The sequence below is a fragment of the Antedon mediterranea genome, chromosome 5 (genome assembly GCF_964355755.1).
Source record: "Antedon mediterranea chromosome 5, ecAntMedi1.1, whole genome shotgun sequence".
NCBI lineage: Eukaryota > Metazoa > Echinodermata > Crinoidea > Comatulida > Antedonidae > Antedon > Antedon mediterranea.
The window spans coordinates 17,824,814-17,841,436 of NC_092674.1; the positions used below are offsets into that span (position 1 = coordinate 17,824,814).

The 16,623-nt window shown below is 34.6% G+C and overlaps 1 protein-coding gene across 3 annotated transcripts in view; it reads left to right on the top strand.

Annotated features, from left to right (window-relative positions):
• LOC140048615 (gephyrin-like) overlaps window positions 1–16,623 on the top strand; it is a 219,957-nt gene that overhangs the window by 119,506 nt on the left and 83,828 nt on the right. For all 3 annotated transcript variants that reach the window (XM_072093368.1, XM_072093367.1, XM_072093369.1), the window contains 2 exons: window positions 1,825–1,876; window positions 16,023–16,151. In XM_072093368.1, coding sequence (XP_071949469.1) covers window positions 1,825–1,876; window positions 16,023–16,151 — 181 coding nt within the window. The remainder of the gene's footprint in view (window positions 1–1,824; window positions 1,877–16,022; window positions 16,152–16,623) is intronic.

Below are 16,623 nucleotides of genomic sequence, written 5' to 3' on the forward strand. Positions count from 1 at the left end.
TTGGTTTCTGTTCATGTTGTTATCAGTTTTTCTAATTAAAATTGCTTCTTGCCATCCTCTCTTGTTTATGTTTCCATCTTTCTTTAACACTTTTGCCTCCCAATTAGGTGTATGGTTTTCCTTTATAGCATGGTCTGTAATTGCAGATTTATGTGTAATGTTTGATTGTGACATTCTGCTTGACCTTGTCATAACTCCTTTCATGTGATCTTCTACATCTTTTTTATGTTCTTTTATTCTGTTTCCCAGTTTTCTCCCGGTTTCTACCATGTATATTAGGTTAAAATTCATACAGGGTACACCATACACTACTGTCCTCCGGCTTAATTTTATCTTTTGGGTGTACTAGATGTGAACACTGCACAGTATTACGATTTCTTGTATAACTGCAAAGTTTTTTGGGGTTTGACCTCGGTCCCTGGAATATGCCAAAAATGAAAGACATGTTCAACACCGTATAAACACAGCCCAAAGTGAAACCCGAGCATTCAAATGTATAATGTATAATAGTAATGGAACAACCTTAATCTGTAGCTAATATTTATATCATTTATATAATAAAAATAGAATTTGTTTTGATCTTACTAAAATCTTTTTGGACAAAAAAAATTGACCCACTAGATCAAAAGTTATGATACAAAAACTGCCAAATTTTGTGGTTTTCCAGCATATCCGAGCTTCCGCTAAGAGTGCCTCAAAACTTTTCAATATGTTGTTAGTTAATCCAATTTTAGTTAAGATCTATGTTTGTACTCGGTATCATGGGCACAAAAGAATAACAGTTGGTTTCAACCAAGTTGTTAACCCAGGATAAACAAGCTAAATTTAAAACAATACAATTTACACTTCATTTAGAATTGTTATACTCTATTTTTTAGAATAAATTTTTTTAATTCAAGTGTTTTAGCACGAGTGGAATATTGCATCGTTAATACTCTTGTTTATAAATAGGTTCTGTTTTTGGCATTTTTTTGGTTAGTGATTTACTGTAATTCTTCAGGTATAAAAATTAATCTAACCCTCTTGTACATAAAATTGTTCCTGCCGAATTTGGGAGGTGGGATTACACTGTACCCACCTTGTGCAAGAACCTAATGAAGATTTTCCTGAACAATTTCTCTACAATCTAGCAGCCTATTCAAAGCTCTGTCTACACTATCAAATGTTATGTGTCAAAAAAATGTGATGTGGCCAAATATGGACATCATGATGTCATATCACTACCATACCGTATTTGACCATATAACTACCATATATGAACACATCATTTGTCCCATAAAAAAAGGCTTAAAGCTTTACCAGATCATTCAAATTGAATGGAACAACCTTAACCATAATTTTTTTATTTCAAAAGTGTTTAGCACGAGTCGGATATTGCATCATTAAAGATGTATTGTCCCCCTGAAAAAATAATTATTTAAATTTTTTTTGTTGAATATGCCATTTTAATTTCACATAATAATTATCCACTTTTACCAAAAATTAGATCGAAGAAAAAAAAAAAATTTACCTGAAAAACTGGAATTTTATAGCAAGAAATGGTCAAATTGGCTGCCAGCCAATGGATTTTTGGTTGAATTTTACCATTTATTATGTCATTTTATAAGTGACAACATTATTTTTTTCAGTTTTTTTTTTCAGTAAATAACATTCAAAGTCTAATTTAATTAATCTTCATTTTCATGTTTTTGGGGGACAATAAATCTTTAATGCTCTTGTTTATAAATAGCTATATTTGCAATTCCTGCCCTATGTACAAAAGCTTGTACAAAATTGCCTTCTGTTTGTAATATATAAACTTAATCATTGGTTTATATCTTAAAGCATTCTTATTCAACTGATGGTGACATGGATAAACTGAAATTTCAACAACTACGTAAGTATAAAATACTTTTGGGATACTATAAAGACGTTTGATAGTTCCCTGTTCTGTAACTAGTTCGAGACTGTAACCATGTATGCCATTCTCTCCATATTTTTTTCCAAGTTACATATTTTAAAAGGTGTATATTTAAACTTTCCAACAAACTTCACTTGCTTTTCAATCAAAACTAGAAAGCCACTCCGAGAGTGCATACCTCCGCCTACTGTAAAATTCTCCTACATAAGATTTCTCCGGGAAAAAATATATATGTATATAAATAAAATAACAGCAGAAAACTTGGTTACTTCATTGTTTTAATCACTACAAATTTGTTTCGTACGACCAGCATGTAGCTGGCCGCACTCTTCAGGTGAAATATAAAGCATAAGTGACACAGTTGTCTCATAGTGCTTAATGGAAGTGAGTCATCAGGAAGTCGTATACAATAGCCTATTGTTTTAGATAAACTATTTGGATCTGCAATTTAGTAAGAATTTTTTTCTATGTCTACAAGTAGAGACTAACTCGTTCTAATATGGTTCAGTGAGCATAGCTCTGGTTGACATATAATAATATACTTTTCATATATACATAAATTACATCTTTTGTTAATATTTGAGTAAGGTTTGCATTTCTTTATAATTTTCCATTTAATTGAGTAATTTGTTTTAGAGTCTTTAAGTGTCCATATATATTTACTGAGTTCCGTTGCGTTTCTTAGTTTTTCGTTCCGGAATGAAGACGTACAGTATGGTTTCTGTATCTGGTTTTAAACTGGTTTTCAGTTAGTCCGACATATGTTTCTTCTTTTGATGAATCTTCACTCTTTACTGGTAAACTACACCTTTTGTTAGGCAGTTACCTGGGAGCGGGCATTCATTGGGATTGCGGCAGTTACATCCGCTTGTTTTCGCGTTGGTTTCAGTAGACTTTTCTTTGGCTATCACATATTTGTTGTGTGCGTTAATTACTTTGTCTACGCTGGGCATGCAACTGTAGCTTAGTTTCAAGGTATTTCTGTTAAATATTTTTCTGAGCTTGTTGCCGGCAGGAAAACAATCTTCTACTATAGCTAAAAACTTGTGGCCGATGTTGGTTGCTACGTTTTTGCTGAATGGTGGGTTAAACCAAATTATGTTTCTGGTACGTGATTTTTTGGGCTTCTGCTGTTCAGCATTGAACTCAAGTTGATGATTGTATCCGCTTTCTTTGAGGGCTTCCTGGTATAGGGGTGCAGATGCATGAAATGTATCTTTGTCTGATGAGATGTCAGAAAGGTGGGAAGTGGGATGTTGCGGATAATAGACGGAGGATAGTTGCTGTCATGGTGCACGTAGGTTGGTTTGTTATTAGGCTTAGTTAAAGGTCGGAAGATCCCTGTCCTTAGGTCGAACGTTACATCCAAATAATTGACTATTTTCTTGTTAGCATCAATTGTTAGCTTGAGGTTGTTCTCCTGGAAAACCTTACAAATATCTTTCTTGATTAGCTCAATCGTTTTGGCTGATTCGCGAAACGCAGCTAGGCCGTCGTCGCGGTATAGACCAATTTGGTTGCCACATTTGTTAGACAGTTGCGACAAAAGATATGTACCTACGATTTCACAGGTTTCAGCACCGTCAAAGCTTCCCATTGTGACGTCAAACACAGGTTGGTTTTCAGTTCCTTTTTTGCACCATGTAGCGTTATCATGGAAAAGGAGTGACTGTTTCGCTTGGATAATAATATTTGTTTCTTCATCGGAGATTGCTTCAAACTCGGAGGCGAATTCAAGGGCTTTTTTAAGTAGGTCAATGGTTGTTGACGGGTAGAAATCAACTATGTCGAAGCAAATAAACGAGTGCTTCTCCTTGTTTTGAATGTTCTTTATACCATTCGATAACAGAATTAGTGTTCTTCCATTGATTTAATCCTGTAGACGCTATTATTTTCTTATTTATTCTTTCAAGGATTTGTTTACTTACGATGCCAATTTCTGATTTCGATGGGTTGATCAATCTACATGTCGGGTTGTTCTCGAAGTTGGGTTTTTGGTATATACAGTATATATATTTGTGTGTGTCTTAATGCTGTTCGTGATTTAGGCTAATTTCACTACAAGCATGTGTATGCGAGTTTGGTGTAATGGTTATGTAACAAGCCTTTCAATTAACAATAGCTTCAGTTGACTAACAATAGAACAGCAACGCGAAAATCAAACGAGTGAATTTGAAAAGAAATTGGTTTTTTAAACTACTCGCATCAAAAAAGGTACACATTAAATCAAATGTAATATAGTGTTGTGTTGAGGTACTAATGAAGACTCTTACTCGCTTAACTGTCGTAACACATATTGTTTATTCAGTATAATACTTCAGTACAATATACAACTATAAGTATAGATAAGGAACGGAGGATCAGTGATGCTGTCGGTGAAGTGTGTAGGTCTGCTTCTGAAGAAGTGGCTGTAAGGTGTGTGCTCCGTGAGGTGGCTGTAAGGTGTGTCTGGGCCCTTCTGAAACTTGGGGGTATATTGGCTTCGGTTCATTTGCATATGTCACTACGTAATCTGTGAGGGTAACGATTGGCCCTAAGTTGATCCAGGGGTGTTTAAGTGGGAGTGATTGATCTTATCTGGGGAGGTTACAATGATGAATTGGCCCTGTCGAATCTCTGCTAAAAACTGTCAATATCTAATTGTTTTACGATGGGAACAGTCACAAAGTTAAGCTAAGTGTTTTCTTTAGGGATTCTATTATAAACTAAATGGTCATTAAAACATCTGGACAAACTCTCCTCTGGACTTTCTGGGTCAAGTTTGTGAACTTATTTGAATTCTGATACAAAGGTCGATTTCTTAATTATAAAAGTATATCGTTATATTACATCCCTCTGTTTCCCTTTTTTTGTTTTTCTAATCTATTTAAAATATAAAAATGGTTATAATAGTGGCATGCAAAATTTAAAGTTATATAAAAGAAAAAAAACATTATTATAACATATATGCAAAATTGAGTTAGCCAAAACCATTGACTCTGAAGTGTAACCTTATCACTTTCACTCTCTCTCTCTTGATATAAATTTGAAAAAAAATGTATAAAAAACAAAAGTGTTCTTCAAGATCGACATAATTGTGGGTCCGTTGCTTTGGAGGCATGCTACACTCGGATTACCGAAATATAGACATCACAACGGTTGGGTTTCCCTAAAGAACATCAGTCCAGAAGTCGTCTCTCGTTAATTATTTGAAATTGAAAAAAAAAAAATTTATAAAGGATAAATTGAAATCAATCGGTGGGTTTATATAATCGATAAAAACGGGATGCACTCCACGGTATGTCCAACATGTAGGTAGTGGTGTAAGGGATCTCATTGAAATATACCATACCGCAATTCAAGCATTGGTATCCCTTGTTGAAGGATATTTGTTGGCAATTTTGGTGAATAAGTGTGCCGCAGCATTTGTTGATTGTACAATCAGTATGAAAGTTTTTAATTTCGGGGTTACATTGACAAATTTGGCAGGGGGTATCTTTGTATTTATTTTCCAGGTACTGCATGTTACGGATGTGCGAATATAGTTTTTTCTTATATTTAGTTACAACATATCCAAATGGTGAGTGTTCGCTAGGTTTTAATTCGTCTTGGGGTATGATGCCTGTTTGTTGTCGGACTCTTGAAAAAAATGTTGTGCATTGTGGGGTTTTGATGTCTTTTGTAACTGCTAAGAGCAGGAGGGTCATAGAATAAATATGTTGTCTGTGAAATTCATGTGTGTTTGGTATACAAGTGGCGATGCCGTCTAAATTAATGGAAAGGTCGATTGTGGAAAAGTCAAGTAGGGCTGGTTCAGTCTTATGCTTCCAAATGTAGTCTATAATGGGGGAGGACATTTTGTTGAAACAACATAAATAACTGCCAATGTGTAAAAGGGTATTTAATTTGAGGTTAGTCAGTTGGTCTGCTGGACGAATGTCGCAAAGGAATAATAAAACTCTTTTCAAGGAACCTAAAGTAAATGGCATCATTTTGGTAATATAGAATTACGTTTTGTTCGCTTTGGTAAAGGATTATCTTCTTTATAAGGGCACATTCTGTGGACAGGGGCGTCATTGGAATTTTGTGTTTTAAGCATAACTGTGTAACGTCAAGCTTTTCGGATTCCATTTTAGGGGGCAATTTGGAATTGACTAGAATTACGATAAATAAAAATTAAAATGTATTTAAAATAAACAATATCGAACTAAATAAACGATATAAAACTCAAACAATAAAATTTCAAGTTCAACTATTATAACAATCTCACAAAAGTAAATTAACTTATAATTCGACAGTAAATACTGTATATTTGATATGCTCGTGCGACTTATTTATAGTCTGCCCATCCGGTTGTTTTTATATATAGCTCGTAATTGGCTCTACTCCTCCCTCGAGCGTTAATTGAACGTCAATTGGTCAAATTTTAAAAAAATTCAAAACTTAAAGAATAATATGTACAATGAATATATATCAAATAGCGCGACAACTTATCGCGTTCTAATGGCCTTCAAACATAAATCAATCAAATCAAAACATGAAACTCAAGAAACTGTGGCTGATTAGCCTAAAATCAAAATATCAAACTTAATCACTTAAAACTTTGAAGAAACAAATGTGTGTCCCGTTGACACAAACTTATCCATAATATATCGTTATCGTCACAAATTTATGGATTTAAGCATTTATATTTACAGGTAATTACGATTTCAATCAATTGACAAATTCGACTTTTGTACTCAATGTCAAAAAAAGTTACAATTTAAAGTACTAAGAAAATCTCCTGTTCTTGTATCAATTAATTAATGATTGAGATTAACGACTCAAAGGTTAAACAAAATGTTTGTTACAAAATGATTGTCGTTCTTTTCAATATCTCAATATATCGATCATTCAAAATTCAAAATTAATCATTATCAAACTTGTTACAAATCAATACTTAAACATAAATTCAATTCTCTTTTAACTGAAATCACATCATTACTAAACAAATCTCATCAAAAATACGTAGACTATGCTATTATTAATTTAGCAAATGTCGTAATTTAAAAATAATCTTGCAAAAAAAATTAAATCAGTAACTTGTTGCATTATACAAACGTTTTATGAATCGTTTTGGCGATCCACTTATCGGTATCTGTTTATCATTAATGATCTCTTTAATTAATTTATCTGTATCGTTATATCTGTCAATATTCCACCAAAATTTGCGATCATTAGATTCTTGTTTTGTTTTATCAATGTTGCGTTTGACTGAAGTCAGTTTAGAATATGAAACTAAAACTTGGAAATGTCCTGCTTTAAATCTACCTCGGTTTAATGTCATATTTGAATCATTAGGTGCTGTCATAATTAGATTAGTTTGTTCCTTAATTTGTTCTTCTTTCATTTGGAATGGGGCTGCTAATCCTATGTTATTCTCTACACAGTCAATGTAAGGTTGCAAGTTAAGGGGTTCTACTTTAGTTGGATGTGTAAGGGTATCTGATTGCAATTGGGTGGGTGTCCTATCATGTTCGTCTACAAATTCGACATTGGTTTCGTCATTTACTACATTAATGGTGTTTTGGATTTTCTTATTATTATCATTAGTGGGTTCATTCAACAATTGTTTAAGTTTTTGGAGATGTGTAAAATTTTTGCGTTCTTTGGGTGTTCTCATAAAACAAGGTTTCAGTCTGTTATAATTGAATATGTCGCGAAGTATTTCTCCTTTAATCGTCGCTAGGATGTAGTGTGTTCTGTCTAGTACTTCATAAATTACTAATGGTCCGACCCATTCTGCGGCGATTTTCTATGAATTTGCCGTTAGTGATGATGATGTTGGCTTGTATAAATATACGAGTTGTCCTACTGAGTAAATTGGATTTTTTCTAAGCGTTGGGAAATCTTTGAGTTTTGGACGTTTTGTTGTGTTCGCTGTAATTGTAGCATTGTCTGTGAAATGTTTTGAAATTTCTTCTTGAGGTGTTCAAATTCTTCATAGGAATGAGACAATCCTGAAATAGGGTTAAATGCTAATGAGGTCAAACTTGGAGGTTGGCGGCCAAAAACTAATTCGTAAGGGGAGTGGTTTCCTAGATGTGGGGATGAAAACGAGTTATAAGCATAACATGTTGTTGATACAAATCTAACCCAATCTGTTCCGAATTGGTTAAGGTTGACCTTTAACAGGTCCGATACGGTGCGGATATGACGTTCAACTTGTAAACTACCGTGATTGTGGACGCTGATGATTTTCCTATCAATATTAAGGGTGTTACATAGTAGTGTTAATAATTTTCCTGTAAGGGAGGTTGCTGCATCTGAAATAAGACGAGATGGGGGTCCAAAAATACTGATTACCTTTTGAATTAGTGCTTCACAAATTGTTTCGGCATCAATGGATTTCAAAGGTACACAAATCAAAAACCTAGTTATTTCATCACATACTACCATAATATGTTTAAAACCTGAAGGTGATGTTGGCATACTCTTAAAATCTAGACTGAGTGTATGAAAGGGACGGTAAGTTGCTGGTACTCGATCGTGTAAAGGACGTAATTTATCGGTTTTGGGACGAAATTGTTGACATCTAAGACACGCTTGGGTATAATTGTTGACTTTCTCGAACATAAGGGGCGTGTAAAATAATTTCCTAATAGTAAGGTAAGTACGCATCGTACCTTGGTGGCTACTTAACAAATTGTCGTGATACTGAGAAATAACAGTCTCTGCTAAGTTTTCAGGAACAGATACAAATTCTCCACCTTTATCTTGGAAAAATAAACGGAATAGTAAACCGTTGCACAATATGTACTGCTCTGACTTATTCTGAACTGCACGAGCTGCTTTCTTATCAGCTGGAAGGATATCATGAGCTAAATAATCGTAAACTGGCTTAAAAAATGGTGAAGTTTTTTGTTCAACACGTAGTTGTTTAACATCTACTGGGAGGTTATAATCCAAGTCTTGTTGTTTTGGGATGTGTGCTGATTTAAATTCAGTTATGTTGGGTACTAGTGGTTTGGGCGATGTATACAATTCAACTGGTACATTTCGATGTGTAGTATCTTTGCTTTGCTTATTTTTGTCTACTAGTCGTTCCTCTGGAGGTTGTCGAATGTTTACATTACGTATTGGGGGTGGTGTTACGATGGGTGGCATTATGATAGGCGGTGATCGATGTGCGTTTGTTTGTTGTCTCGTGATTATCTGTGGTGTAGCGGTAAGTTGAGGTGTAGGTCGCGTGTTTGTTGTCACTGGATTTTGATTAATGACGTGCGTTTGTTTGGGTTTGGGTTTATGTAGGTCAGGTATATTTATTCCAATTTTCTTGGCGTATGACCTTGTTACTGGTCTGCTAGTAGATGTGTTTGTAATCGGGTTAAGAGATTCAGTCTCTGTAATATTAAATGCAATGGGTACAACTTGATCAATTTCGGAATCGTCGTCACGAGGGGCTCGGGAGAGGAAATCTGCTAAAACTAATTCAGTTCCTTTCTTATAACCAATTTGGAAAATGTATCCGGACAATCGTAATATTACTGTAGTTTCTGTAAACGGGGTGTACATGGCTGATCTTTTGAATTCCAAATTTGTACAATTGCTGAGTGGTCTACGAATGCATCAAATTCGCAACCCTTTAGTAAGTGTCGAAATGCTGAAACATTGATGTAAAGTCCAAATAACTCTAATTCTGTGACGCTATATCGTTGACAGGCTTGTGGTAAGATTTTGGAATAATAACCTATTATGTGTTCTTTACCGTTTACTGTTTGTGGTAAATATGAACCTGTTGCGGTTCATGAAGTGTCGCTATATAGCGTAAATCTACCTTCTTTTCTAGGCATTTGAAGAGTAGGTGGTTTAACCATTAATTGTTTAATTTCGTCAAATGCTTTCTGGTGTTCAGTAGACCAAACAAACTTTCGACGTTTACTTGCGAGTGTATGTAACGGGCGTAAAATTGATTGTATTTGAGGGAAAAAATGGGATACATAATTTACTGCACCAATAAATCGTTTAGTTTCTTTATGGGTTCGTGGGACTGGCAAATTTCGGATAGCTGCACACCTGTCGCCTAATGGTGTTATACATGCGTGTCCTGAAGAATTAATCAGGATGGTGTGTCCCATATATTGCACTTTATTCTTGAATATCTTACATTTCTTTGGACAAATTCTAAAACCATTTAATTGTAGGGCTTGTAAAACGGAAACAAGGTGCTGCTTATGAGCAAATTTGTCTTGGCTAAATAAAATAATATCATCGTGATGGGCGATACAGAATTCTCTAGAATTTGGGATTTCATTTAAAATTTCGTCAATCTTTGCTTGAAATATACCTGGCGAAACGTTTAATCCTTGTGCTAATCTCTTATAATAATAATGTTTTCCACCATGATATGAAGCTATACCTGTGTATTGTTGGGCATGTTCGGCTAATGGTACACAGTGGAACGCTGATTTTAAATCAATTACGCTAAGAATCTGTGCATTAGCGTTACCTATTGTTTTCAAAGTTTCGGCCAATAAGGGGAATGGGTGATTAATACGTTTTATCCTGGAATTTAGATAGCGAAAGTCTGTGACAACTCTTTTATCTTTCGAATTTTTCTTTGAAACAAGAAGGACGGGGGAAGTATACGATTGGTATCCTACTGCTAAGATTCCTAGTTTGACTAATTTGTTCAATTCGGCCTCAATAACATGTTTGTCTTTGTCTGTCGCGAAGTATGGTCGAATAAAAAATGGTTCATCGTTAGAGAGGTGTATGTCAGCTTTGAAGTTTGGGCAGCTAGATAGTTCACCATATAGTGAAAATGCGTTTCTGTTTTGTTGTAATGTTTTATACAAATCTTCTTTTTCTCTATGTGTTAAAACGCTGTCTGTTAAATCAACTTGTTTTCTAATTATTTCTTCCTCGGTTAAAGTTAGCAATGGGTCTGTACGTTCTAAATGTGGGTACTTGTTTGCGTTGTCATTGGTCAACTTTATTCTATCAATTGGTAGGTCGTTAGTAACTGTTACAAGGTTGGTTAAGTGAAGGCTCGCGATAGGTTGATGTGTATTTAGAGATACGTTTCTGTTTGTGTTGTTAGTGATATCAATGTTGGTTTCTCCTCTGTGTAATTTTACTAACATATCTGATGGACAAAGTTTTGAAATATGGGTGGTTGCATGTAGAACAACATCAGAATTGCGTACAAAGGCGAAAAGCCTTCCTTTTAATTTAACTGTTTTGGTATCACCGGGTTTAAGAAAAATCTTGTGGACAGGACGAAAGCTAAAAATCTTTGGTCTAATGCGAAAGGTGTTTTCCTTAAAATTTAAAGTACCGTCGAGTTCAGACAATGTTTCGGTTCCAAGTATCAGGTCAATACCTGTCAAATTTTTAACGATTAACGCTGAAATTTTAAATTTGTGTCCTTGGATAAATAATTCGTATTGCACTAAGTGGTTGGAATATAAGAAGTCACCGTTACCTATCTAAATTTAGTTGTGTTCACTTTAATTGGCTTTTGACGCGATAAATAAAGTGAGGAATTAACGTACGATTGTGAGATTATAGTTCTAGTTGAACCACTGTCAAATAAAGTTAAAACATTTCTACCATCTGGTAAATTTCCTTTAACGTAATTTCTGTCGTTAAGTAACAAATCGATCTTATCTGAATTCCCTAAGTATTTTGCCTTAAAATTGTCGTATTTTGTATGGGGGGCCAGATTATAGGCGGCATCTAGTTCCCTTTTTAAAAATCCTCCTGGTGGCTAGGGTAATAATTGTTTGAATGTTGGTATGGGTATGGCGGGGGATAATTTCCGTAAGAACGGTTTTGTTGTCGGCAGTGCCTTGCTATGTGGCCTGGTTTCCCGCAGTAATAACAGGTTGGGGGAGGTTGTCTATATCTTGGGGTCGGTGTGGTCTGGAATCGGGGTTTGTAGGGGCTTGGGCTTCGGTTTTGTCTTGGGATATAATTTCGGGTGGGGGAACATGAGCGTCGAGTATCATCATTAAGGGATCGTTTTGTTGTGGCTATATCTATACTTAAGAGAATTTATCTCATGTTGGAGCGATTCGAGACTATTATCTGTTTCCTTATTGACCTTGAATGAAACTTCCCGTGTGGCATCATCTACGGAAAGGTCAAGGTAATTTTGTGTGCTATTTACGATATTGTCAATAGTGGCATCGATTGGGGTGGACATGGCTACAGCTGCTCTACATTTTGGTGGAAGGGTCGAAATAAATTTATTCTTTATCTGCTGGTCAGCGTATCCAATTCTGTCTGCGGCTTGTTTGATTTTGGTTAAGTGTTTTTCGGCGTTGTCGCCAGTGGTGTAAGTAATTGAATCGTATTCTCTTATGTGCGCATAGATTGATTTGTTTTTACTAAACCTGTTGATGAATTGGGTTTTTAAGGATTCCAGTGAATCGAACTGCTTTCCCTCAATCCAGAGTCTAGCTTGGCTCTGAAGGCTACGTTTGAAAATACTTATTACATTAATTAATTGGGCATTGTTTACAGGGTTTTCTAAAGTGTGGGCCTCAAGGTAGTCGGTAAACGATAAGTAGTGTGCACTACATTGGTCGTGATCGGTTATGGAACCGTCATATCTTTTGGGAAGGAAATCGGTTTGTCTTAGGTGGGGCACGGGGTGAGGATTGACGGGCTCATTTAAAATTACTTCGTTATCAACAACGTCGACCATACTTTATAATATTAATTATCAAAATATCAAAAACAATTTAGTGTATATATATGTAAATTCTCACTTTTCAATCAAGGTTACAAATCAAAAATCAAAATGGTTTTGACTTACCCCAAATGCTTCGGATCCAATTAAAAATGAATTAAAGGAATGTTAAAAGTGCTCATCAATGTTCAAATTTTCAAACAATGAATTAAAAAAAATGCGAAAGGGTTTCATCAATGTTCAAAATGTTAAAAAAAACGATCGAAAAAAACGGCGTGAAGTTGAAAGTGTCCAAACAAAACAGTTCTTGTCCGCTTGCTTCTGTTTTCCGTTTTGATTCTTCTTGTGTCTTCCTCGATTATCTTCTTTGTCTTCATCCAATGGTTATAATTTGATAAAATTTCTGCTTGTCTCGATCTCATTCAAATATAATTTCAGCTTGTCTTTTGTGTAAAAGTAAATTTCTGGTTTTCTCCTTTCAAACAAATATGGTTATTTTTGTCTTCGTCTTCGTGTCTTGTTAGGTGTTTCTTGTTTTCTTGTTATTCTGTTTTCTCACTCTGTTCCTTATAAAATTTGGGTCTTCCACCATGTAATATAGTGTTGTGTTGAGGTACTAATGAAGACTCTTACTCGCTTAACTGTCGTAACACATATTGTTTATTCAGTATAATACTTCAGTACAATATAACTATAAGTATAGATAAGGAACGGAGGATTAGTGATGATGTCGGTGAGGTGTGAAGTGTGTAGGTCTGCTTCTGAAGAAGTGGCTGTAAGGTGTGTGTTCCGTGAAGTGGCTGTAAGGTGTGTCTGGGCCCTTCTGAAACTTGGGGGTATATTGGCTTCGGTTCATTTGCATATGTCACTACGTAATCTGTGAGGGTAACGATTGGTCCTAAGTTGATCCAGGGGTGTTTAAGTGGGAGTGATTGATCTTATCTGGGGAGGTTACAATGATGAATTGGCCCTGTCGAATCTCTGCTAAAAACTGTCAATATCTAATTGTTTTATGATGGGAACAGTCACAAAGTTAAGCTAAGTGTTTTCTTTAGGGATTCTATTATAAACTAAATGGTCATTAAAACATCTGTACAAACTCTCCTCTGGACTTTCTGGGTCAAGTTTGTGAACTTATTTGAATTCTGATACAAAGGTTGATTTCTTAATTATAAAAGTATATCGTTATATTACACAAATTATGTTTTAAAATTACAAATCACCAATTATAACTCTTGCCTCTTGTACAAAAATGAAGTTTTTTGGACATGAAGTTCTCGAGAAAATGCAATTTCAGTTTACTTGTTACTTTAAGACTGCTCGCCGGCTTTTGAAAAATTCTGTCCTATCTTTTAACACTAGCAGGTCTGAAAACTATACTAAAAAGTGGTCCAGAATTCTGACCATGGTACCAAATGGTCTGAATGGAATTTAATTTAATGGTCCTTGACCACATATCTATCTGTATATTCATTTTGGTAAAGATCTTGTAATTACTTTTTGAGTAATTCCTGCTAACAAACAAACAGAGAAGACAAACAAACAAACACACGCGATCGATTACACCTCGTTGGCGGAGGTAAACAAACAGCAACACATAGGAATATGGGTATGTGATGCCTTGATATACACCCTTTTTAATTCAAAAATGTTTTAGCATGAGTGGAATATTGCATCAATAATACTCTTGTTTATAAATAGGTTCTGTTTATGGCATTTTTTTGGTTAGTGATTTACTGTAATTCTTCAGGTATAAAAATTAATCTAACCCTCTTGTACATAAAATTGTTCCTGCCGAATTTTGGAGGTGGGATTACACTGTACCCACCCTGTGCATGAACCTAAAATGAAGATTTTTCTGAACAATTTCTCTACAATCTAGTAGCTTATTCAAAGCTCTGTCTACACCACCAAACGTTATGTGTAAAAAAAAAAAGTGATGTGCCCAAATATGGACATGATGATGTCATATCACTACCATATTTGACCATATAACTACCATACATGGACACATCAAATTTTTTGTCACATAAAGTTTGATAGAGTATAAAAGGCTTAAAGCTTTACCCGAGCATACAAATTGATAGGATTATCAATGAAGTATTTGTACACAAATTTATAATCATATTTTTTCATTAAAATTTAATGTTAAAATACAAATACCTTATAAAAACAACAACAACAAAAATATTATGCAAATACAACTTAACAGTGTGAGACAAATAACTGATATGCAAATTTATTCATTAGGCGATGTTGTCCGGGTGGGAGTTGTTCTAAGGGGGTAGTTGTCCTAGAGGGTAGTTGTCCTAGAGGGTAGTTGTCCTAGTGGGTAATTGTCCGGGTGGTAGTTGTCCTAGAGGGGTCATTGTCCGGGTGGTAGTTGTCCTAGAGGGGTCATTGTCCGAGTGGTAGTTGTCCGGGTGGTAATTGTCTAGTAGGAGTAGTTGTATACGCCTCCTTCATCGGGATCAAGCCTTCTTTCAATGTTACTTTGTCATATTATGTATCACCTTTTATTTTGTTACCATGACATTGAAAGAAAATAAATGTTTAAATGCTAAATTAGTCTTAATAAAATGCCAGTATATTTGGAAATAATATTGGATATATATTCTGTGTGATTAAACCATGTCAGTGTTTCATCTATAATTATGCCTAAAAATTTAGTATGGGAGACCTGTGAAATAGTAGTATTGTCAATCATAATTTGAATATTGTGATTTTGTTTGTTTTAAGTGTATTGAGTGATAATTTATTAGATTTGAGCCAGGAGGAAACTTTATTTAGTTCTTGATTTACTGTCATGATGAGTTTGATATTTTTATCGGAAACTACTATGTTGGTGTCATCGGCATATAAATAAAATTAGAAATTATCGGAAATAAAAACAATATCGTTTAAATAAATTATAAATAATAATGGACCCTTGTGGAACCCCGCAACAAATTATACTAGTTATTGATTTATGATTGTTGTACACGGTGAATTGGGATCTGTTTGTTTAAATAACTCTTGAACCACTTCACTTTTTATCTTCTTGCGAAGAGTCAGTTACTCAATGAGAAATCTATTCATCTTACAGTATAGTGGCATATTGCTTTAGGCCTGTTGAATGACTAAAATAAACATGACTAATTATAAACTTACAAGAACACTTTAAAAGTATTAAAAATAGAACAAGCAATTCTACATGTCATCTATTCTGACAAACTATGAGCATGGCTTTCCTTGCCCAACACTACTGAAGCACACCTATGGGAGGACCAGAAGGCCAAAACACATACGAATCTTACTCAGGTTCTAGACTAATAATAAAAATATGATAAAATTAGTAAAATGCAGACAGTACGACACCAAAATGATAAAATATAAATGTAATAATGAATAAAATAATATAAATTAATCAATTGTGCATGTTAGCCATCTTAACCAACATACTGTTTCTATATTTTTGTCATATAGATCATGATGTTACAAAAGTAGCAAGAAGAATGCGTTTTTCTTCCTATCCAATGATTAGTTTTGAAGATGCTTTAGCAGTAGTTACAGATAATGCTTACAAAATGGAAACAGAAGTTACTAATTTGCAAGGTATCATTTTTAACTTTTATTCAAATTTAAGTTTAAAGATGGTCCTCGGAATGTTTAATAATGACTCTGGTAAACTTGAGCCTCACAGTTTGTAGAAGGGTGTTCTGATCCACGTTTTTGCCAATTTTTGGATATCATATGTACTTTATAATTGTATAATTTGCAATGATGTAGTACATGGACAGTGTTTCTATATTGACTATGATTTTTTTTTTAGGAGATCAAAACATAAAAAAAAATAATAAGTTACTTAATAAACTTCTAGAAAAGCCAAATACAGCAGCTGTGTTTAAGCCTCTTTCCAGTTGACGTTATTCAATGCTATCATCGTTGATCGTTAAAAGTTCAACGACAAACGTTTAAAGAAGATCAATTGAAATACAGTAATAACAATCGCGCAACAATTTCATTTATATAAGTGTTGAACGTTACAGTTGAAACTCCTGTCTCTAAACAGAGACCATGGGTTAGA